Below are 26,019 nucleotides of genomic sequence, written 5' to 3' on the forward strand. Positions count from 1 at the left end.
AACGACATTATAAACTATTATATGCCTGTACACGTATGCTAATTGTATATTCAACTTGTTCTCCGGATGGCCCCTGACACGACGCTTCTTTATTCCTATACGTAATTCACGCGCACGTAAAAATTCGCCAGATTTTTATTACGACTGGATTCAAAATCCAAGCGAAAACCCGAGCTTCGATTCCTCCGGAGTTCAGTCGAGGGGACGATTACGATCCACAAATTATTTTCAGATACCGCAGTAACTGCATCGTACAAATATACGTCGACCATTGAGATGCGGTAGAATTGAATTTCCGCATTTTTCTTTTCTATCTCTGAAATTTCGAACGCCGCACGTCCGGCGAAGGCGATGATGAGAGAAAGAGTAGAAAAGAAAAAAAAAAAAATACCAAGCAGACAGACGGACATGGAATTTTTTGTTCTTTTTTCCAACAAACGAAGTAAAAACCATTAATTACCGAGGATTATATTATATGCAGCATATACTGTTCGTACGTGTATCGTACATGTATGTATATATAGGTTGCGGTTTCCCCGCGTTATTCTCCCCTTTGAGTGTACGTATTATATGTACATAGGTTTATACATACTTTTATGAGGTACATAAGTCATATATATCTGTCTAGGTATATGAATACATATTCAGATGTATATGTATAGATGGATATGCGTATGTACGTAACGTTTCATTGTATATATAGATATACCGACACACACGAATAGAAGAGAGAGAACGGAGACATATTCGTTGCGGAGGTAGGTCGACGTGACCATATAATTTATATATGTATGTATATACCTATACCTATGTATAGCCTGAATACATAAGCGATGCAATCGGTATGACTGATAATAAGTAGGTAGACGACGTATGTACGCCTGTATGCGCAAAATCGCCAATTAATACAGGCATGGAAAAAATATATGAGAACTACAATCGAGACAACGATTTGCGGACGTATATGTATACCTACCCTTCTTCCGTACCGTTTCAATAGAGCGACAGCTAGTAATCGCTGGAGGAGAAAATTTTTCCGAAGGATTTTTATTCCCGGTATTAGCTGTGTATGAAAACTGTATGGTATTTTTTTTGTATCTATCTGGGTATGCGTTTGTGCGGTACAAACTGTAATTCTACCGGCGTATTTGTGACGCGGACGTTCTCACTGCTATCCTATCGTCGTTGTACGATATACATAGGAGTTATCGACGCAAAAATGGACAATTTTGTTTTCGAACTCATCCCTTTGAATGACGAGTTTCAGTTTTGCCTTTTTTTTTTTTCTTCATCAATAAAATCCCAAAATTGCTGATCCAGTATTCCATTTTTCATCAATGGCGTTCTCAGATGACATTTTTTTTGTTAGCAACAACCCTTTCCGATCAATTCTGCATACGTGCGAATAGATATTGGGAAAAAATTGATGCGCTAATCCTCCACGAATCGGCTGTACGTCGTGATTAAGAAGAATATGTGAAACTTTGTCATCTTAAGCGGAGGGAAAATTATCATCTCGTTACTCCAAGAAGATTTTCGATGTTTCTCTGCGCCACTGAATATTATATCACATATATATACAAGTATATACCTATAGTTACTCGGCGCTTACTAGAACGGAATAGAAAAATCAATCGAAAATATAATATACGTAAACGTAACTTAACCCCTCTGCACAGATACGGTAGAAATGTAACGAACTTTATATTTAAATAATTTCAATCTCCGTAACGTGTATAAGGTATACCATACGTATCGCCGTAGCTGCACGATGATGTGCCGGGAACAAAATATCGCGTGATCGATTATGCAAAGAAATTTTAATTGCTGCCGCAGTTGTCTCTCTCTCTCTTTTATTTTATTTGTTTTCTCGTTTTAGTTTCGGTTTTTTTTTTTTGTTCCTTTCCTTTCTTTTTTTTCTAAATTGTGTTCCAGTGAAATGCAGTATTTTTAACACACACGTATAAACGTTCGTTATAGGTGTGTGCGGGGAATACAGATAGACAACGAGCGACGAAACGTTCGGCGACGTTGTAATGAAAACAGTAAATTTAATGGATAAATAAATGGCGTGCAGTTCGGGGGTGAGGGTAAAAATTAAACATTCACTCTATGGTGGGCGGTCGAAAAATCGGTTGATATACACTTCATGAATATACATAAAACGGGTAACTCACTCCAATTATTTCTGTCATTATTTTATTTTTTTTTACGTACATTATAATTTCAGCCAAGTTTTATCATATACCTATCTGTTATGGAAACTTATTTTTCAATTCAATTATACTCGTTACGACTATCCAATTATATATTTATACGTACGTATTGTGCATCTGCAGTTTACCTGGAATACCTGTTTTTCATGTGTGTACCTGCATTTTTTTAGAAATTCTTTCGCAAACTATTCCAGCACACCTCACGTATAGTTTGATACAGGGATACGAATGAGCGGGTGACCTTTTAGATGATGTAATTGACCTCTCTCATTCAATAAAAATTATTTCTATCGACCCCCTCGCAAGATGAACATCACCGAGCATATCAATAATTTTGTCCTAAGGACCGATAAAACGTGGATATTTTCAATAATTTTCTCCATTTATAAAAGGTTAAAATTTCCGAATTATCATCAGCCATCGATCGTCTAATCATAAAAATAAGGAAAAAACAAATTTTTTTTCTATTCTTCTTTCCCTCAGAATAGAGCGGAATAGATTTTCCTTTTTGATTCTCGCTTCGCTGTATCTAGAATCGCCTGGACATGGTTACTTTTGATTTTTTGATTTGACACATTTTTTTTTTGTCGCTTCGTCGTTCTCCTCATTCTTCGAAAAGTGATAACACGCAGGTTCGAAATATACTCTTGGCAAATTTTCTTCCGAACCGAGCGAATATCGCCGATATCATCGCGTATATGTGATTTCGTTTCTGCAGGGCGGTTTCCTCCATGATCAAATGAGAGCTTCGCAGAGTTTATACATTCGACTGAAACGACCCTCTGACTCGATTTTTAACGCGAGCAAAGCACACACCTGGTTTATCCACGGAACCAGCGTCTGAGAATTATGATTTACAGTTTTCATTAGACAAAATTGGATATCCAAGACAAATCTAAAAACTTCGTGCTCGAGCTCAGAATTTTCTCGTCGTAAAACAAGCACGCGTTGTTTTTTTTTCTTCGCCACTTTTTCGTCACCTTTCTTTCATCCGTTTCTTCGGGGTTCTCTAGGGGCGAAATTTAACTTTTGAGGGCAGAGCAAACGTTATCCGAAAGAGCTGAGCTTTCGCCCCATCCGCGGGGTGACCCATATAAAAATGAATGAAAATTCGCACGGACGAAGCACATAAGGCGGATGATGCGGAAGGTATCTCGGCTTCGAAATATCGACGTCCTCGTCGATATTATTTGATATTTTCGCATATTTCATTTTCACTTACCTCTAGAGGGAGGCAGGGGCTAGATGCGGCCATGTTCCTACATGCGTTCAGAACTCTGCCCTGCTGCTGGCGTATATCTGCTCAGCGGTACAACACTTTACACCTTCTTATATTTTTCAACCACTTTTTACGTCACCTCCAAGCAAACTAACACAACACGCACTTTATCCACCACTGTATGTTACGTGCATAGCACCGTTCGCGAGGAATGATAATTATATATTTTGTCCCTCAAAAGCCTCAGTCTGGTAGAAGTTTCACACTATCTCTACTCGAGCCGTTCGCTCGTGGCCGCTGGGACGGTCGGACGGTGCCTCGACTCCACAAAGTATTTCCCTCTCAGTCTCCCATTCACTCGCTTACTCGCTCACTCCGCAACCCTCCCGACGAACTCCCCCTTTTCTACCCCTCGGAGGGCTCTGTCACTCGCGAGCTTCAGGGTCGGCGCTAAAAATCGGTGCCCCAGACTTCGGGGGATACGACAACCACCCCTTATCCGCATGCTATGCGATTCGAAAGGAGACGAGAGCTCGACGTTCCCTCGGGCTAATTTTTTGGCTATTTTTGAAAAGCGATTTCGCTCATCGGGTCACCGTATTTCGATCGTTACATTAAAATCGAGCCAAGCAGACGAACATGCCCCTTTAAACTCCGGAGGACTCGACCTCGATGGTGTGATTCGACGAGCGAACGCTTTCCACGGGATCTTTCGCCTTCGAATTACACGTGGAGCGAATGAATTGATTTTTTGGACGTAAGTTAGACCGGATGGAACGTACTTTTGGACTATGGGGGTTGAGACTGGTTTTCGGTTTGATTCGAAAAGAGACTCGCGCCCTCCGAGATTCTCGGAAAAAGCTCGGGAATTGGTTGGATGGAATGTCGCCAGATGTCACGCGAACGTTCGTGTTTCACGTGTGTGAGTTGGGAGGGTGACTTTGGAAAGAGGGATGCTTAGAGGGTGTGTGTTTAACCGATACTGTGCGGGGTTGCGAAGCATGCGCTTAACGAGATATGCGAAGGAACGTAGGAAGCGAACCAAAATTTAGGGATGTAACACCGAACATCCGAACCACGCTCCTAAAAAACCGAAAATCAAATTTTGCAACGTCCCTCTCGAAAGTATTTCCAAAAAAGTCCGTCTCTTCGCAGCGAAGTTGCTTTATTCTTTCCCACTTCGAGGGAAATTATTATTTCAAACCGCTTCCTCATTTCAAAAAGTAGAATCTCGAGGCAAAAATGCGTCGAATTAGGGTAGAGAACCAACAAGTTTCATGGCAAATTCGTATCGATTGAAATTTTTCGCGAGTTTCGCTGCAACGTGTCGGTTTTTTCTCGACGTTACATGTGAACAGGTAATACACCTGTACGTGTACACGTATCAAGAATTAATTCGATATCGTTCTCCTGTGCGAACTACGAAGGGGATTAATTAGGTCGAAAATGAACCTATATGACCCCCTCACGACCTGCAGCGGAACCCTCTCGACTCGATCGTTTCTGCACGTGTGTTAGTATCTAACCGATAAAAAGTTCGAATAAGCGAAAAACACTTTCCGCACAGAAACGATCGCAGGTAGCCAGCCAGCCACCCCCTCGTATCTGTTCGGTTAATTTCAGCCATAATATATCTACCGCGTACTACGAACGATTAATATTCCGACTAATTTTGATATTTCCGCTACAAATGTATGGGTGCAAAGTCGGTATAGGATGCGGGGGCGACGTATTAGGCATCCGCGAAGGGAGGTCAAATCACGTTGTAATTCGTCGCGTATGCATCGTGGTTCTTCGGCTCCGGGTCGCGCGAGTGCGGCGACCCAGTGCTCCACATTCGTCGACAGCCTCGGTGGAAGTTCGAACCTCGGAGGTGGATTCTATGGTTGCCCGGTTCCCGGCTGGTGCAACCGCCCGCGGAAAAGAGGATAGCCGGGATACGATCCCACAGATATACGTATATACGTGCATACATATATGTATATTATGTACACGCAGCCACGGTCTCTACTACCGGAAAGGACACGACACGAAATGTTTCTCCCTGAAATATACCCCCTCTACCCCCCGCCCCCCTCTTTTCGTCCCCTGATGATGATTTCGTAATTACAAGTTTTCCCGTTTGATTGTAGCTTTTTTTGTTTCAATTTTTTCAATTTTTTCACGTCGGTACGTAACGAAGTTGCATTCGTTCTTGACCCAAGAAATTTTGGGACTCAAATGAGGACACAACCGGAAAATTTCAGAGTCCCAAATTTTTGGTAAACAGGAGAATCAAAAAATCAAAATAAAACAAGTTGACATCACTTAAGATCAGAGTGCGTAACGAATTTTTTTTTGTTATTGCATGAGATATTTTATTACAGAGAAAGGATTATCCATATTTTGGTGCATCGTGTAATATGAAAGTATGAAAGATTTTTAGTAACGATGACGAGCCGCACGCGACGATACTATACTTCTACTATGCCCCGTTAAATACCTCGTAAAAGCTCGGATATCGGGTACTCCAAGGTTTTCAACGTTACATCTCAAGGTCTGTTATTCGCTCTTCGCAGTTTTCTTATTGCGCAATATCTTACCTGACTATAAATACCTGAAAAGTTAATTGGTGTTAATGCCGCAAATCCTCGTATCACAAATCGGTATAGGGTAGCCCTATATGGTACGTATTCGGCGCGGACGGATTCGAGGAAATTTTCTCCACGAGATTTCGATTTTCGTACTTTACGAAATTCAATTCCTCTTGATTAGGAACAAATGTCTCGAAGGATCGTTTCGCGATTTCCGATCTGTCGGACGAACGAAAATCTGAGCAGAACTCGGTCTTCGATTTTGAATCGTCGCTGACGATGACGATATTGATAATAACCGACGATCTTTGTAATTAATGGACGTGATTTTCAACGTGTAAAAGATGTATCGATATTACGTCCAACTATTGCAGCCGCACAGAAACATGAACTACGCTATATTTCGAGCGTTCCCATTCCGGGAGTAAAACAATTTCAGGTATTTGAAAAATTTAACAAGCCGCGCGCAACAACCAACAAAACTCTAATATTGTCGGGGTCGCTACTCAATTATTTCTCACTTCCGTGCTTTCACTCCTTATAAAAATCCATCCCCGTAGCCACCGCATAGCAAAGTACATGCATTACACATACCATCCACTTGGTTACATGCATACATTCGCGCGTAATACTTGAGCAGTACGGAAAATAATCGAGTTTCGATATCACCGCGGAATGCGAACGGGTAACGATCGCGCGTCGATGAGATTCACGCGTATAAATCATCGGGAAGATCGTTAGTCAATTTTCGACGGGTGCGATTTTTTTCTGATTTTTTGTTTTTTTGTTTTTCGTTTTAATTTCTTCTAATTAACGTAGTTGCACGGGGAGCACCATCCGGCGTATCATCACACGCTTTGCAAGGTAATAATAATTAGGTATGGCTGTTCCAGCAAAACAAAGTTCGACGACGCGAAGCAGTAGTCTAGTTAAGCCGGTAATATATCACTAGTAATTGCTAAGCTTACTGGACTCGACTGCTCTTCGTGCTTAGTAATTAGACCAATTTACCAAAAGTTCCGGTGACATTATAAATTTCGTCTATACCAATTCTGATTCGAGGTTCTATCTTAATGCATTGCAGGTTTCGTTGCTCGTTTATACACGAGGTACTTACAACCTACGGTTGGCCCACCCCCGTTACCTACACACGACAACGCGTTTATCGTTTCTAAATTGTGCAACGGATATAAGGAAGTTAATTATTTCAGTAATTATTTTCCAATTTCAAAGTGTTTCGCCTACACATACGGCGATCAACGTAGTCTCAGAGTTTACGTCTACCGTTAGACGTACAGCCACATTAGAATTATCGGAAATGATTTTAACCAGGTGCACGTCCGGATAGAAAATTCGAATCGTTTTTCCCAGTTTTTCGTAATTTCGACGACGAAATTTCGTCCGTTATTGTTCATCCTTCGATCAACATCGTTTTCGTTGTGGAAATAAATTTATGCTCGATTGGAAAAAATTTCATCGATCGGGAGCGGATTCTCGATTTTGGAATCCGCTTTGGTCCACGTGAACCGATATAATTTTCGCGTAATTTTTTCGTTCGGTTCCATTTTGTGGGTTACGCCGTCAGAGTAGCAGCCGCAATATTTTCCTCGGATCGACGTTATTTTGCAGGTGTTGTCAGTAATCGCCATGATGCGACGCCATGGTGTTCGGATGTGATGGGAATAGGGCGAGGAACGAATACAAGGTAAAGGGGCTAACGGCCAACAGGGGTGACTCGGGGCGAGGTTAGGGTGGTTAGGGGTTGACAGGAAGGGGAAGAGAAGACGCGAATCTGGGTCGCCATGCACTACGATCGGGGTTTGAACTCGGTCAAGTTTCCTCTACCTGCAGGCTACATCAGCCATATTTGATGTATTATTTCGGAAGAAATTTTTTCGACTCCCTATAATGTGGACGTAAAGTTTCATATATTATACTTTCATTCGCGCATTTACTTATTAATAATTTTTATTTCTTTTTTCGTACCACCTTTCGTACATCGGTATAACTATACGCACGTGTACATAGTGTGGAGAAAAAGAGAAATTCTTCTTTTGTTTGAATTGAATAAAATACAGCGTGATTCCCGTTGGAATAGAAAATTTTTCATTTATATAACCCGCATGCTCGAAATACAGTGTATTGTAAAAGAGATTTCAATGCTTGATATTTAATTAGTTAATTGACATTTGAAATAATTGGACGACTCCGTATACATATATAGATACGCGTTGCCGGGGTGTCCGTATAATTACAGGTGTGCATTACACTTCACCCCATGATATAAAATCAATGGTCCGCTCATACATCCGCGTGTATATAATCTATGGGCAATTTCAAAATACCCGTGGCAGCGTATAAACTGGATTATGACGAATCGCTTTTTGATTATTTCAAAATACATTTCGAGTTCACCGTTCACCGTATCCACGCGACAAGTGAAATCCGTTCACAGTTCAACACGATTCGCGGAAGAACACGATACCAGAATTATTTTAACTCCGAGCGTCGAACGTCTCCTCTTCGGGAATTATGCTACAATAATTAGAGGAATTCCAGAGGGGAAAATAATGAAGGAATAAATAAATCGAAACAAAATTTCAATTAAAAATAATGATAATAATAACGATAATAACACTCCGGGCGGAGCTGCTAGTCGAACAATAAATGCAACGAGGTATGCTTCGCTCGAAGTCTGAGAGGCAACCCTTATATTCATCTCTTCGTTCCCGATGGGATCTGCCGCGAGGCCGGCGGCGAGAGATGGTCTAAAAAAACGAGAGAAGTAAAGAGAAGGAACGGAAAAAAAGGGAAAAGGATGAAGGGACGAGGGGGAGGTAAGCAGGTATAGGAGAGAAGGGAAGAGAAGTCAAACAGAGAGGGCGGGGGGGGGGGGGGGGAGTGGAAACGAGGGTGAAAGAGGAAAGAGGAGGGAGGATTGTAAGTCTGGGGATGAAAATAGGAGGTATAGGTACGGTAGCTACCCAGGAGGGAGAAAATGTAGGACATCGAACTCTCCCCTATAACAGGGTGCTGCCTACCGGCTTTCTCCCTCCCCTCCCCCCACACCCGTTCCTCACCGCCTCCCCTGCACCTTCTAACTATCTTTCCCTCTTTCCCACTATCATCGTCCTTTTGCTGGCCAGCCAGCCACCACGTATCGTCCCGCGCACGTTCTTCTTCTTCTTCTTCTTCTTCTTCTTCTTTCATGTCGGCATTTGTATAAACCACATAGTTCGTTGTACATGTACGTACACACATACTCACATTTGCATGTACATAGGTTGGTGTATAAGCATGCGGGAACTATTTACAATAGACTAAAAATTGCAGTTGCTGTACAAAGAGGAGAAAAAAAGGAAGAGAAAGTAGATGAAAAAAGAAATTTTACCGACATGTTTAAGGCGTGTTGATGCATCCGAACATCATCTTGCCTCACATGTGTGCACGCAACCTGCATGAATATGTGTACGTGATAAGCAGCTATATGTATGCACTTTCATCGCGGTAAAACATCATCATAAATAATACACCCCGCATATACCGAGGGAGAAACTTTATTCAGGTATTATATTCACAATCGACGGACATAATTGAATATCGTGAAAGGGGTTAATAAAGACGTTAGTTTTTTATAGTCTCTCTCTTACTTTTTTTCATGCTGTAACGAGAAAAATTCTGACATACTCGTGTGATCGACGATAAAACGCCTCGTTGAACATCTAGAAAATGAAAATTCTATCCAATTATTGACTTTGATTTTTGGGTACAACGTCGCAACGGTAATATTATTTCAAACCGAGCCAATTCGATTAGAAAAAAGGAAAATTTTTATCCGATTGTATTTTGATAAATCGCGGTCCAAATCATGGTGAACTATAATAGGAAAGTTTGAACCCGGGGACACCGGGCCCGGGAGCCGCGGTATCAGGATCTAAACCGCTCGAAGCGAAGAAAAAAATAGAAAAAAGTAAGAGAAATACTTAAACTGGAAATAAAAAATGCAAGTCCTCTTTCTTTCCTCATTATGCGAATGAGTAATCCAGTCGCTTTAAGCGAGTCCCTTGCACAGAAATCCAATAGATACCAGAACTAATAGGGTTCAGATGGATTGACCCGAGAAGCCCTGTGAGGTGTCCGGAAGCGGGTGCAACGTTCGTTCAAACTCGTAGCTTCGCGGTATTCGGTCGGATGAACATCGGAACGGAAGGAAAAAAAAAAAAATGTGATTCTCATCGACGAGGCGAATGTGTACATATGGATAAAATTATCACGAGCAAAAATAATCCCAACACTACGTACAGCATTATCGCAAATACACGATGGAAAACTTGACGTCATAGACACGCGTACGTGTATCGGTTCTTCATTTTTTTAACGGTTCTTATTTTTTGGTCTGTTTCGATTTTTCTTTTGCAAAAAAAAATGGAGCCTTGAGGTAGGTTCCACTTGAAGTCAGCGACGAGGCGCACACGGGGATCTCTTACTCGCCTCGCTATGTGCGTGACGTCACAAAAGCCTTTGACTAATCAATCGAATGATCAGATTAAAATCTCACGTGAGGCTAAAAATATTTGTGCAAGCCCGAAGTGCGCGACGGCGGCAAATTTCGCGTATGTTTGTGAGAAAAAAAATAGATAGATAAATAAATAAATTGAATAAAAAACACTCACACACACACATACACATGAGATTGTAAATGAGATGCACATCGCGATATACGTTACTGTTCTCGAATTATCCACGTGATTGACCAAAGGCATCGCGATAACCACGTATGTAGGTATAACGATTGGTATAGTTGACGCCGAAATTTCTAACGACTTTCAGATCCATACCGTGTATGTGGGTATGAAAGAAAAAAAAAACAGGAAATAATAATAATAATGTATTTAGTATTAATGTGGCACGCGATTGAGTTTTTCTCGACTATCGTTTGTTCAGCCTTGCGGAAACTAACGATTGCGATGCTTTGTTACAGATACCTGTCCATGTAGTACATGACGTTTTTTTCGACCTACCAAAACCCGTATGGAAGGATAATCGATTGATCGTAATTACCTATCATTAATTGAATGCGCTTGTGAAACAAAAGAGAGAAAAAAAAAAATACATGTACACGCGGATGTATCTGCAGCGAATAGATTTTTCATTTTTCGAGAAAAAAAAAAAAATCCATCGACAACCCCAATCGAACCCGTATGTCTAGCAGGTGTTGAGATTAATTAATACCAAATTACGGCGGTATTACACGAAACGAAGGGAAAAAAACACAAAATTTCTCGACGCAACGTTCGTAACGATCCGTCGCTAAATATCATCGACATATCGAACGCGATGAAGGAAAAGTCTCAAAAATCGGGTTACATTTCTTGCGAAATATTTCTGAAACCCGTTTTCTCAGCTAAAAACAAATTCCACGTTAGTGGAGAACCATCGAATGGGAAAGTTTGCTAATTTTTCGAAAATAAAAAGGGAGACAACAAGTCGGGCAAGCGTGCATTTAAATGGTACTGATCGGCATCTCGGTATTTCAATGCGTCTCGTCACTTTCTCCTGGCTCCTCGTGGGCATAAAACGGAGATAGCTTTATGAGAATCATTACAAGAGAAAGAAGGACAGGGAGAGGCCACGCGCAATGCGGGTATTGATTCACGACGGCAGGGCGCCTCTCTGTTGCCTGCTGCCGCCTGCCTGCCGCCTGCGTGCTTTTGCTGCCCCCGTAGCGAGTCGAGGTTTAGGTTTTAGGCCTCCTCACTACTCTTCGTATACCACCCGGTATATGAGTTAGTAAGCGAGTATCACCCAGCTGCTGCCGTACAGGTGTATAATAACTTCGATGACTAGGCTGTGTATAATGCTGACTTTGAACTGCTTCAAAGAATCGGAGGGAGTCAAATTTCTCCGTACCGAAATTCACATTTAATCTTTCAAAATTGAACTCAATCGGGGGTTGGGCACCACGAGTTCCAACATCCTTATCACGTGAACTCTATGAAGGGAAAATTTACTAAAAAATTGAGACACGGACTCATTCCCCTTGAAAAAAACCGGAATATCCCTTCTACGGTCGAGAGTATTCCAGAGCTGTATACGTACTAGACTGATAAAATCTGATCAATGTTCATTTGCCGGATTGAATGGGGTACTTGAGAATAGTATGAAACGTTGTTACCAAAAATTTCACGAAGAACTGTCAAACAGGGTGATAAAAAAAAGGAGAAAAAAAAAAAAATTAAGACCCTTACGCCGAATATCAGGTGTCGCTGAAGTGTGCCGGTAAATAGTTATAAGGATTCTTATAACCAGTTCTTAGCGGAGAGAAAAAATAATGATGATAATAACAACATAAATGACAATGACAGTAAGTGAAACATAATATGTAACGTAACGTTCAGTAACGACAGCTGGCCTGTGTGCTAAAAATATGAAGTAACGAGAAACAATCGAAGAGTGATCGATACTATCAGTGGTCGTTGAAACATTAGCTCTGACAATGAGTACATCACGGACACCCTAACTGCTAGCATTAGATATTAATTCAAGTTCCAGTAGTACGAACAGAGTTTGATCCGACGAAGATTTGGCGCCAGCTCGCGGTGATCTCAACGAGCAATGGAAAGCTTTTGTCTTACAGAACACCATTTCGGTACGAACGTCGGTAAGGATGATGAATGTGTCGAAGCTCCGTGTGTAATGTATCGTGTGATTATTCTCGCATTTGGACGCTGGTAACATTTTCATGTCAAGCTACTGGTGGTAAAAAGCTCACAGTAGTAACGGCTGAGTATTCGAGCGATTGCTGAAGAGCTCTGTAAACTGGTTTACCGACTGACTTGAGCTTTCGCATTATCTCAAGGTCGCTGTAATACCGACAACAGCGAGCTTGCACAGATTTTGCAGGGAACTGCAAGAGTCGATATCTGATGTCATCGATTACATCGAACAGAATCAGCCTGCTTCGGTAGGATTATTGTTATAGCGAAGTAGAAATAACACAGTGCCTCGAAGACCTGATATACCATCATTTTCAAGCTATTAAATTTTTCAAGTTATTCAATAAATGAGCGGCTAACAACGTAATGTACCCAATCACGTCGATTCAATAAAGCAAACCACACTTTGAGACAGTCCGGATCTGGGCAGATTTACTTTCGATCGAAAGTGAGAGAAGCAATTTCAAAGCTTCAATCGTAATGATCGAGTACCCCCACTGCTGTTACATTTAACCATACCGTAACATCGAATCCAACGATATCCTTTTACGATAATTGTTTTCTCATCCGTCAAACGTGACACGTATACTCCGAGAAGGTAAATTCTTGTACGGTCGTAGTTCGTAACGTTCTAAACTTTTTAGCGAAGTTTGAACTTTCCGGTAAGCTGTAAACTAATATACGTAGTAGATTTACCATCTGTACTCACATAATGTCGCCGAGCTTGAGTCTGGTCTGGATAAGGGCGCAGCTCTTGTGGTCACTGGTAGTGACGGCCCGTCTTCGGCGTGTGTATCTAGGTCCATCCGGAGGGCAAGCACCCGCATCCCCTGCGAGCAATTGGGCTCCATAGGGCATCGGGCCCACACCTCCGCGCACCAGGGGGCTGCTGCCCCGCCGGCGCGTAGACACGTGTCGGCCTCCAACGCCACCCAACATCCTGGAATTATTGAAATCAACGAGACTTTTAATATGTTACCTTACTACCGATACGAGATTGTTTTATAGTAGATCTTTCAGAGTTTTTTCATTTTACACCAAATGGAATACCGAATCGGCTTGAAAACAATCGCATTTGGCAGACATTTTTGTTGTTGCCAAGACGGAACTTTTGCGATTCGAAAATTTCCACCCTCCTCAAGAACGTGTTCATAGAGAGCGACTGATTTATTATGCGTAAAAAAGGGTGTGCGGAAAATTTATTCAAAAATTTCCGTGAAATATTAACCCCAGATGTATAGATATAGGGAAAGTTAGCCGAAGGAGTGAGACAAGGTATTGCATCGTACGACTTTTAAAACAAATCTAAATTTCCAATTGTCGAGTTACTTAACGCAATTAAATTTCGAGGGTGAATTTCTCGCGTAGTTGCCGGTGGATATTTCATTATTTACCTGACCGTCGTTTTCGAAGTTACCCGGTTATAGAGATTCTTTGAACTTACAATTTTCCCTCGAACTTTTTTTTTCCTCAATTTTTCTCAGTATTTCACATTCCACATTTCGCCACCTGAATCTATCAAAGCTTTTCCGTGTATATCACAGCGAACTGGAAATAATGAAAACTGCAAATACACGCGATCTCCGTACACCGTAAAATTGTGTGACGCGCGTACCAAGCGAGATAACCGAGTTACAACAATGTCTTAACTACGAAATATTTTGCGTTGCTAGCAAAAAACCAAAAACCAATCGTTTGTCGAAGGAACAAAACAGATTTTTTTTGAAACTCTTGCGAAGTTTGTCAAGAAAATTTTGTTCCGTTGTTGAGCCGAATTTCTATCATGTTACATCTCGTGGACAGGCTCACATTAATCAATGGAACAACATTCTGAAAAAATCCAATCAAATTAAAAGAGAATCATCGTATAAATAATCTATACAAATCAGGGCAACAAAACTACTCGTCGCTTGTAACCTGGAAAAATTCTCTTTTCGGGTAGATAGAGCAATAAGGTGCAAATAAGGATGAATGAGGTTTATTTTCACGGTGAAATCGACCTAAATTGTTTAATACGCTTTACTTATTGTCAGGCCAAGATATGGCTTATCTGCGAGCAGAGCCGGAACTTAGAGTGTAACAGTTGATTGTGTCTCTCAACAGCGGCTACGGTCACAAAATAATCCCAGTGGCCAAAGTAAACGAGCCGAGTAATTAATGAGCACGAATTATGTATACTTAGATACAAGTGTATACCTATGTATACAATGCTTCAGCTTTTGTCGTGGCGTATGAAAGCTCAGGTTTCTGTTACCTCGTCGGTTTGTCAAGCTGCGTGTCTTCCGGTTTTTTTGTTTCATTTTGTTTTTTTTGTTTTTTCTTTTTGTTCTGCCCAGGGGGTGGTTTACCGCTTGCGGCACGCTACGCGTTGTTTCTTGACCGGGTATGTTTTATCAGCGATTATCTGCCCCAGATTTATATACTTTGAGTTTTGCTCGCCTCAGATCTTGCGTTATTTCTTTATGTAGCCGTACACACGTATACGCACGTACGTATACGCGCGCAGACGTTCACTAAAGCTGTATTTCACGCTCGCGTGTTAATTACATTTATTTTTCATCGATGCTGCAGCGCATAAAAATCACGCCTTTAATGTAAATACGAGACATTTCACGCCAGCTCGACCAACGATTTTTCCACACTTATACTGTTTAATCTGCTTTGAAGTTTTTTTTTCTATGATTAAATCGGTCCTAAAAAGCGCGATTTGATTTTATTGGCGAGATTTTTCTTCAAAATCGTTGGTTACAATTTTCTGGAATTGAATAGAAAAAAGATCATTCTAGGTGAAATTTATTATTTTCAAGAAAATTGATAATATTATTTTGATTTAAGTTTAAAAAATCAACCGAAATTGTTGGCCAACCTGACCTGGATCACGTCATATCACAAGAACCGCCTTTCTTACTCGAAGGAAAGTGAACGGGTTGTATAGATTTTGAAAAAATACGATACTTTCACGCATTATATTTTTCCGACGTTTTTGTTTTTCGGAATTTCACAACCGTTCTGTAATTGATAATCTTATTGTTATTCATTACCTAAGGTTTGTTGTCGCAGGTGCTTTCGGCTCTTCAACTCGGCGGCAAGCTTGGAAAAAGTTAATTTCGTTTGCCGAAGTAAATGGCATAATTTACAACAACAAAGAACGTTTTAAATTCCCCCTTGACTGTACAAACGAATTTCCCCATCGCCGCGTTGCGATCGAAGCGTCGATTAATTGGTACGCTCGAAGTTCGAATCACCCCGACCGGATTCGTTGAAGAGAGAGTAGGTAACGCGAGCTCACGAGTAACGATATCGCACATGATTAACGGATTGCGGATAAATCAAAAATGCCGGAGAAACTCGAGACATCTCATATCCTGCGATACAAATGAGGGTTTCACGACTGTAGAAGACCAGCTTCGAAACGCGAGGGGAACGAAGAAAAAATACGAAATGTAATTTGGCTAAGAGAATTTTATTTACTCGGCGCGATAAAAGTATACATGGAAATATACGGTATTGATCGTACAACCATTACGATATGGAATTATTGATCGTTTGTTGTTACACTTTAATTCCCGAGTGTTGAAAATGGAAATGCGCCTTAAAGTATCCCGAGCAGATCGTAGCTATGTTTACCAATACACCGCACCGGGCGGGCGAATCGTGAGTCACCTTCAAGACATCGACGAGCTCGATTTTCTTCTCTCTTTAGGATCGAGTTGGGCAGTCCGAGACCGATATTCCTAATATTTTCCAAATTCTCCTACGGAGTTCTCGTGCGTTAAGAATTGCCGAACCAAAACTTCACTAACAATAAGAGGGTGGAGCTGCGAGGTAGCACCGAATACGTCGAACAACTTCTGAATTTCGTTAGCGTTAGTTCCTTGGGGGTAATGTCGCGGTACTCGTACTTGGTTTCGCGTTGTACAAAATTGTAACCACGTTGACGCGATGTCAGATGACGAACAAACGCGTACATGTATGCGCGAAATAATACATGGTCATGTAAACCATAAGTACATGTACGTACTTGTGTACAATGAACAGTTTGTACCTACCTACCTCCCGGAACGTTGGAACTTATGTTAGAGTGCCCCGGAGAATTTTGCGGCTAATTGCTTTTGTCGAACGAAAATGGTATTATGTTATATATTGTATACGGAAATGAAAGTATACGGAAGTATTCTTTTCAGTCGATTTTATACGTAGATATAATAATACCTAAGCAAGAAAACGTTGGGTGACAAATGGGTTGGAGATACGAGTATACCTACTCTAATGTCTGTAATGACACTCCGGGGTTACTTGTAGAGCTCACAATGTGTCTAGAACTGCGAAATTAGTTCCGTTTACATCAGCGGGGGTCGTAGAATTGGATTCCCACAGCAGAAAACGAGATTTATTCTCAAGGCTCTGCGTGTACGTGTAACTGTTGCATGCGGTGAAAGTAAAATTTCGTTACTGTTACGTGATCTCGCTTTTTCTACTTCATTTCATAAATTTCATGAGTGATATTCCACAACATGCAGAATCATCACCGGCATCTTACCCTGAGCCGTTGAAAGCATTTTATTTTGTAATCGTATCTACTTTTTCACATCAGCAGATGACTAAATTGCGACGACAAATGATTTCGATATTCCAGCTTTCTTCTGGGAAGTGGCTTTTTTCACCGAGAACTTCATTTTTGTAAATCTCTCAAGAAATGTTCGACCAAAAGTATTCGCGGGGTTCTGAAGATGTAAAATTCTCAGCGGCCTCAGATTTGTCACAGAACCCCCTATACATGCTATTGCTTCAAGTAAATTTTTGAACCGTATTGTTCAGCTTCTATACTTACAGAAATATATATATATTTATTTCGTCACATAGGGCGTAATATAAAGTAAGAAGTGACACAGTTACTCCTTCTTAACACAGGGATATACATACGTATAGCGGTAAAAAATGTGGCAGAAGGTGGGAAATTATGATAATTTAACTGCACAATAACATTTACATGGGAGCATTCGTTTGTTGTGCAGAAGCTTTCTAGGTATTCGTTGGTGAATGTAGTTGGCGGGGTTATAACCGCGTGTGATATGAATATTATACAGGTTGGACCACATCGAACTCCGGAAATGGGAGGAGCCTGGTTAGGTAGATACTTGGTTTCCCTATTCAAGGGAAGCACGTGATTCTCAAATCAGCTCTCCCCACTTTCTTCATTTCGTCAAATCCTAGATCGTGTACTATAGCTAAAAAAAAAAACAGGATTAGGCTCCTCCCATTCCTCAAGTTTAAAGTTGACTCACCCTGTATATTTACAGTTAAATGTTCGCGGAAAGCAAGCGTTAAAAATGAAGAAAGATGAGGAAAAGCTTTCGAGAAGAGGGAATTTCAGGGTAGCAACCTGTTGCCAGGCACCCCGGGGAACTCTTAGCCCTCATGGTCACGCCGTTCCCGGCCAGTTTTACTCCAAGAGAGTCAATTCGCTTCCGGCTTCTGCGCGAGCGCCGGATATAACCGACGCTACATACGCGTATTACGGTATATCGCATTATTGTATACACGCAGTGAACCAGAATATCCATACTCGTATGTACGTTATGTACATTTATTCTCGGTATGATTAAGAGGAGGAATCTCGCTGCGAGATAAGAAACTGCGGGGTCAGTTCATCCATCATCGACTTAATTATTATCGGCGCCCTGATTATACGTTAGCCGTTCGATATAGCGTGGCGGGAGGGAAGAGAAAGAGTGAAAACATGAGGGAAAAAATAAATTCACCATGAGAAAATGTTGAAGGAACGTTCGTATAACCTGTATGCGTGTACTATAGAACGTTTCATGTGAACTGGACCGCGTCTGATCGACGCATTTTTCTCGCGCTGATCGAAAGCCGGATGATGATGGATGATAAATAAAGTCAGAGATTGCCCAGAAGTGATACGCTTGATCGAAAGAATTGGGAAAATTATGATGTATTCGGATCCAGATCTCATAATGAGGATAGAATGTCGCCTCAGGTTTTTCTTTCTCCAAAATAATCCGAATTGGAGATAAAAAATTTTGCGAATTTTTTCCTACATTCAAATTTGAGATATGTAACCTAAACGCTCTCAGCTCCTTGGGATTTTGAAAAGTATAAAAGATAGGAAAAAATTGGGCTCGAAAACATTTAAATGAAAGAAAAAACTAGCGAGGGTCAGACCTGTGCGATTTGACGGGGAATGCCTTATATACCTAATACGCAACTCATCTTCCGATAACGCGGTGCTTTCAGTTGTGTGATTTTTCCGCGCCACTGAACGGTAAAATAGTGAAATTTGAAATCCGAGATTTCACCATTCGCGGATAAAACGATATCCGAACAGAGTAATACACATCAACTGCGATACGATTTCGTAACGTATTACGACCACTTGATAAGCTCGTTAAAACCCAGTTTTTGTCTCTCCTCTGTTCTCGACTTTTCACAATTAGTCACACTGCGAGTGAGTCGTCTCCTTTTTTTTCTCCTTTAAAAATTGAATCCCCTGAAATTCCAATTTCTCCTCTTTCGAAGGGATTGGATATCTGAAATTCTTACGTCATCCGCACCGCATCAGCATGCGTTTGGTTAACAATTATCGCATCTTCCTAGACGAGTGACACTCAGCCCATTCCATAAATTTCATCGATCGCTCGAGTGCCCGGGTATTGCGGAGATATGAAAGCAGGTTCACCACAGCGTATTTGAATTATATACTACGCAAGAATTTTCTCTCTGATGGAATACGCGGGGAATTTACTCGAGAAAATACCATTGGCTCGTTCGAGGCGGAGCCAAAAGTGACAGCTACTACTACTTCGCAGTAGTCGAGCTACACGTGCTCCCGGCCAACCGCACTGAACGTGCACGGACTTCGTGCATCGGCGAAATTGAAGAATGAGATGACACTTTGATTTTTTTTCTATTTTCTAGAAGATTTCTCAAGAAATTGAAATTACTCAAGTGGATTGCCCTCGCCCTCGTATGATTCGTATTTGATTCCCTGAGTTCTGAATTTTGTTCAGCCAAAAATCTACAATTCCAAACCAAAAATTCTGTAAGCCGCTGCTCTTGGACGGAAAATATTTCATTTTCGCATTATTATAATCTGATCATTACGAGCTCTCTGTTGAATATAAAAATCTGGATCGAGAACATCGCAGCTTGACAATATTTTGAATAATGATTTCAATCAGAAATTGAAAATTGTTATTCTTTTATGCGTCACACGCCGATTAAATCTGGTGAATTCGATTGCATCGCTGTGATCACGTTTGGAGTTTGGAAGAAACCGAATTATGCATGAAAAGATGCTCCTTTTGGATTATTAATGCGAGAGCACTATGCAATGATACAATATTCACATGTAACTATAGAGGTGATCGCACGGAGGACTAAATCCCCAGGGATTCATTGGTTTTTGTCCGAGCGCATCCGCCGTGATGGTTTCTACCGTGTATACGTAGTTATACCTACCTATAAATAATTAACTGCGCTGCATATGGTTGGAGATACGAAAATAAATGATAAAATTCCAACTGTCCAATTAAATACTTTTCGGTTTTCTTGTTGAAACAAAAAATTTCGATAGGCAATCACCAATCGAAACGACAATTAATTTGAAAAATTTACGGAACTCAAATCCATTCGAGTAATTCAAAATAAATATGAAAAAATAGTTTCTGCTTTCGATGGTCTTCGAAGAGAAAGTATTCGAGGACATTTTTCGAAAATTAAAAACAACACAGGCAAGATCGATTACCAAAGTCCGGATCGGCACTCTGCATAAAATTATTCCAGCTGTCCAATCCAAACGAATTCATGAAGTGCCTGTATTTGTGCAAGTATACGTCAGCTGGTGATATATTCTTCTCGTCAATTATTTTCCACCGTTAATTGACGAAACGTGGCCACTCGACCGAGCAAAAGGAAATCAACTCTGTTGTTTGCACGTTTTCTTTTTTCCGTCGGTTGTTTGTCGTTCAGTTTGTTTTCGTTTTTACTTGGATTTCATTTTTCCTTTGCTTCTCGCAGTCGTTGGGGCAAACAACCGTACAATTGCCGTCAATTCTGCCCGACTTCCGTTACTTTGGCGAGATCCAAGGTCGTTGGGACGAGACTCCTACGAATTTACGCCGGTACCTTTCACTTTTATTCCACCCTTTGCTGTTATCGAAATAAAAGAAAAAATGAAATCTTACAAGGTCTCGACATGCTGAGCTTTTTGCACAATTCGAACAAACAAATCCTGATTCGACAAACGTACGTTACGAAATGAACGGAGGAACGTAAAAATTTGTTTTGAAGGTTTGCTCGGTAATCACCGTCAAAGATTTCGAGCATAACGTCGATTAGCCCTGAGATGAATTACGATTTCTCGCAAAACTGTCAAAATTTAATTGCAGCGTAGATATGTTATATCTACAATTGCAGGATCATACTGCACAGACTCACAAACTAGGTGTATTCCTTTGGATGAGGTACCTTTTATTAATTTTTTTTATTCTTTTTAATTACAAAGTTCCGCTGGGAGTTGACTCTGGAATCGAGTTTAACTACAGGGAAATGAAATTTGCCGATTAAATTAACCTTATCCGGTATATGATTCGTAATTGCGGAAACTCGACTCCGGCTAGACGAGACTAATTTGATGATATACTTTTCAAACGCGTTATCGCACCTCCAGTAAGATTCCGACGGGCAACAGAATTTCAAAATCGAGCTTTTTTTTTGAACCAATTAATCAGCTCGAATTTTTATAAATTTTCCGTTTATTGGATCAGTACGGCATGTCTCATGCTAGATTTTAGTCCCTTGACGTTTTTTTGTAGAATAATGTTAAGGCCTCGCAATGGTTGACCTTGGATTGGTTGGAATTCTATTTCGAAGATCGGTGTACCTCTCATACGTTTCGCTTTGCATCTGCGTAAATTAAAGCCATTGATGGAACACTAGATCCGCTGTGAGATCTAGAAAGGGACGAAATGCCTACGAAATGTTTTAACCCTACGTCCGAAGCGTTCTCCACACTTAGGACCATCCGCGTACCACTTCGGATGAATTAATTACGTACAAGGGTATACGATTAGACCTACATCTCGTTGATTAGAAGTCCGACCATGTTACGTAAATTATTTAAAAATATACGTATTCTCGTCCCACGGAACGTTACTTTGTTCACGAACGTGGAACGTCAAAATTATCACAAAGTTCCTGATTATGCAATTTATTCTCGATCGATTTGTGCGGACCACTTTTTTGGAATCTATGGATTCGTGGTAACATTTGTGCAGCCAGATTGAGAAGATAAAGGTGGCACCGCGTACCGGTCCGTTTGAAAATTAAAAAGTTCACGAACATAGAAACCAATAAGAATCAGATCATGAATGACGAGGGAAAATCATTGTTCGAGTAGACGCGGAATTATGTCTCGTACAATTTTGTTCTCGGTTCAAATATGCTTTACGTAAGCATGCTGGACGAAAGATCGGATTTTTCGAAGAGAAAAAAAAAAAAAAGAATGAACTTTGAAAACAAATTGGCGAGAAGATACCCCGAGCATAAAGTTATGCAAAATTTATCCGAGCGAAAATTGAGTTGAAGACGAAGAGTGCGGGAGCTCGAAAAATATCCGCGAGTAATCAATGGAAGCTTCAACAGCTGTTATAAAAATTTTGACGCATGTACCCACCTTTGCACCTGGCAGTTAATTTTTCTGGGCGTATCGCGTGATTTTATTAAAATTCCATCGTTTTGGTTTTGTTTTCGTTTAATCCAACTGGGGCCGGAATATGAAAATACAAACGTTCTCATCCCGGAGGTAAAAAGAAAAATTAATTACGATCAACTTCAATTTTTGTATCGACCGCTTTCGCGCAGGAATTGAATTTTTCGTACGCAGCTGCCGACGACAATAAAGTCGCCGAAGTTACGATGCAGGCTATACAAAAGTGTTTCATGGTGATCGAAGGATATTTGAATGGCGATCCCGATGTGCGATGTACAATGTACATATGTATACATAGGTACATGTATCATATATGCAGCCATAAACGTAGCTAACGGAGCGGATCGCGGAACGTGAAACATTGAATCGGCGCATGGATTGTCAGTCGGATAAAATGACGGGAGGTGATGAGCGAACTCCGAAGGTAAATTATAGTTGCAGCTGCAGTGAAATTAAATGAAAACTAAATTAAATTGTATACGTATAGGAGCGTATGCAAACAGCGAACAACGACGCGGGAATAATTGATCCGAAGCAGCTCATCTGTTTGCTCTGAATGGGAGAAAAAAAAAAAATTCTGAAAGCATACGTGTAATCCTATATATTACTGAAACACGAATATTTCGTAACGCTCATTTCGACGTATAGAATTCAAGAGGATTTGAGACCTGCATTGCACGTATAACCCGAGCGTAATGAAATTCGAAACGAGCATACGAAGTAAACTTGATCAATGAGATTTGATATTCTTTTGGAAATGAATATCTAAATCAATGTTAAAAAATCGTACAGCCGAAGCGGTCAGAGCCCAAAATCCTTTTTCTCAGTTTTCAGTAAAGGATTTTAGAGAGAAGTAGTCAAATTTCCGAGGTAGTATCAAATTGTGTGGAGCTCAACTGAATTTGGAAATTCGAAATCATCAAGATCGTCAAAGTCATCTCAAAATGATGAAAATAAATAGCTCGAATAAATTTTTTTTATCTTTTATGCTTGTTGAAACCAAAAATTCAGGGTTGGGAAGTGCTTGATTACTAATTAGTAATTCGAGGTATTCAGTGGAGATTCAGGTTTCTATACTAATTAACCAGGGCTTTCGCCCTTTGTATCTGCGTTCGTGCTCTATCTATGGGCTATGGAAACAGATATACTCCTAGTGCTCATCCCTGGACCTCTACCATTTAAATCAGCTGAAACGTGGCTTCAGGACGTCGATATAATTCGGCTGATGTACGCATCATGCCTATAAATAGACACACACGTGATTAACAATCGACGTAACATCGCACGCTCTGCGCGGTGCCACAGGGCTGCAGCGAAAAGTATCTAAAAAAAAAATTGATAACGAGGAGCAAAATAGCTGAAAAAAAAAATTCCAGTGATTGTAGTTTTGCGGCATAGCTCAAAACAATCGTTTTACCGTTGAACAAATTGAAAAATATCAAATATCTCGAAAACTAATTTGATCTAGAACTCCGGGGATTTCATTATGATGTAATTCTCATCGTCTGTAGAAAATAAAAATGATGCTCGATCGATCAGTTTCTTTTGTGAAAAAATTGCTACCTATTTTCTTTTTGATGGAATTTATTTTTTCACTTGCGGTTCATCTGTCGATAATAGATACGGGAAACATTCTTGCATAATAATTAGGATGTACATAATAGAAATTATGAAGCCGAAGTCGGTTCAGGATTCTTTTGTAGGTGAAATTTCTATGGATATGTACCTATAGTCAGTTTATTCTTATTGTTGACACCCTTCGCTTGGTAAGGGTGCCAAACCGCCACTAGATATTACATTAATAATGAGCGGCATTGTGTCTTGCCCTTTGGAGCGAGAATAGGCTACGGCTGGTGCCCTCTATATTCAATGAAACAACACGGTTCACGTTCATTCGCCCTTCACTTCTCGCGGGTGCTTCTTTAGCACCTATAAATCTACACCCTTCGTAGCGACGATTCAGATTTGAATTTTTCAAAAGCACCTGGTTCGTTTTCCACTTTTCATAATAACGGAGAAAACGGGTCAAACTTTTTTGGGCAAACGGGTACAGCTATTTTAATTTTTATAAAAACGATTCCAATTACGTTCAAAGAATCTCAAGGGTAATGACGTTGTCCTCACCGCTTCGTCAATTGCGAGTATGAAAATATTGTATGAAAAAAGGAAGAAAATTAATTAACTGAAGCGAAGAAATGCAGCTCGGATTTTCAACGATCAAATATCGATTCTAACTGCAGGCTTAATACCTACATATAAAAGAAGAATGAAGTATACCTATACCTATACTACGTCAAGCAACATCAGCAGCTTCGGTATTTGTTCAGGGAACAGAGGAATAAGTCTCGAAGAAAAAAAAAAAAGGAATAAACAGAAGAAAAGAAAAGTTGTACTCCAGTTTTCGTGCGGCTGAGCGTGTGCCCTCTAATAATTATTTTCTTGAAAATTCTGAAGTTAAAAATTTACGCTGAGTCTCTGCGAGATGTGAAAAAAAGCTCGCGTACCGCTTTATCATTCGAATGAAAGGAAAACATGTACGAGGAAGAGGAATTAATGACAAATCAAACTGATTTAAAAAAGCTAATTATCTCTCGCTCCGCATTCACACTGATACGATGTTAATCCGAACATCTGCCCGCGCATATTTTTATGTGGACTCACAACAACGCAAGTACCTTAATAATTAAAAGGTAAATACACCCGCGAATGGATTAAATATGTCGGGACGTAAGGATGAAATAAAACTGGTCGAAACCCCAAGTTTCTTCGGCAGTTCTACAAACTTTCGCGCCAAAGCTTTCAATCCTAATTATAAAATATTTCAGCGCACAGAAGGATAATATTATAATTGGAACGTAACCCGATTAACCACCCCCCCGATGTGATGTGAACTTTGGTTTTTATTTTTCAAAATAATAGCGCAAGTTATACGAGACTCACCACTCATTTTCCATGTAGTTTCATTCTCACTGCACCGTCCTCCTTTACTACAGATTTTTGCTCGGTTCTCAACCCAGCTGCGATGATTATCCGTCACCATTGACAACAATGATAAGGCTCCTTCGTATCGGTCCGAAGTTCGTCTCGCCCCGCGCGAAATATCGATTGGAGTACACGCGGGTTCTTTGTGCAGGTATTATAGATGAAATAAAAAAATAAGAATGAGGAATAAAGAATAAAAACTGTTCGAGGAAGGTAAAGGTGCTAGATATCTTGTAGCATGTCGCTCGTTATTTTCTGTACAGGTGTTCCCGTCGCTGACATAAAAGAATTATGTACCATACGTAACGCACGATTCTGTACGGTGAAGTTTTTTTAGTCACAGACCCTTCGTACTTTAGAGTCACTAAATGAAACCTTCATAAATGTTTTAAGCGTATTTGTACCGTATAAACGTACGGATTAAAGATGTAATATTTTTATATCATCTTAGATATTTAACAAGAATTTATCCGAATCTTATTATTTGGGCTTTGCAAACCCAACGATTGTGAATATTTTTTTGAAAAATATCAAGCATTGAATGTTTTGATTTTCCAAAAATTTACAACACTTCGACAAA

The 26,019-nt window shown here is 40.4% G+C and overlaps 1 protein-coding gene across 31 annotated transcripts in view; it reads right to left on the reverse strand.

The window, feature by feature from the left end:
* LOC105684834 (voltage-dependent calcium channel type A subunit alpha-1) overlaps positions 1-26,019 on the reverse strand; it is a 116,839-nt gene that overhangs the window by 58,416 nt on the left and 32,404 nt on the right. For 30 of the 31 annotated variants that reach the window (XM_048650570.1, XM_048650574.1, XM_048650556.1 and 27 more), the window contains exon 2: positions 13,434-13,664. In XM_048650570.1, the coding sequence (XP_048506527.1) occupies positions 13,434-13,663 (230 nt within the window). In that variant the 5' untranslated portion in view covers position 13,664. Of the gene's footprint in view, positions 1-3,438; positions 3,788-13,433; positions 13,665-26,019 lie in introns of those variants that run through there. The other variant, XM_048650562.1, reaches the window with a different exon arrangement.

Source organism: Athalia rosae, chromosome 2 (assembly GCF_917208135.1).
Source record: "Athalia rosae chromosome 2, iyAthRosa1.1, whole genome shotgun sequence".
Lineage (NCBI taxonomy): Eukaryota > Metazoa > Arthropoda > Insecta > Hymenoptera > Athaliidae > Athalia > Athalia rosae.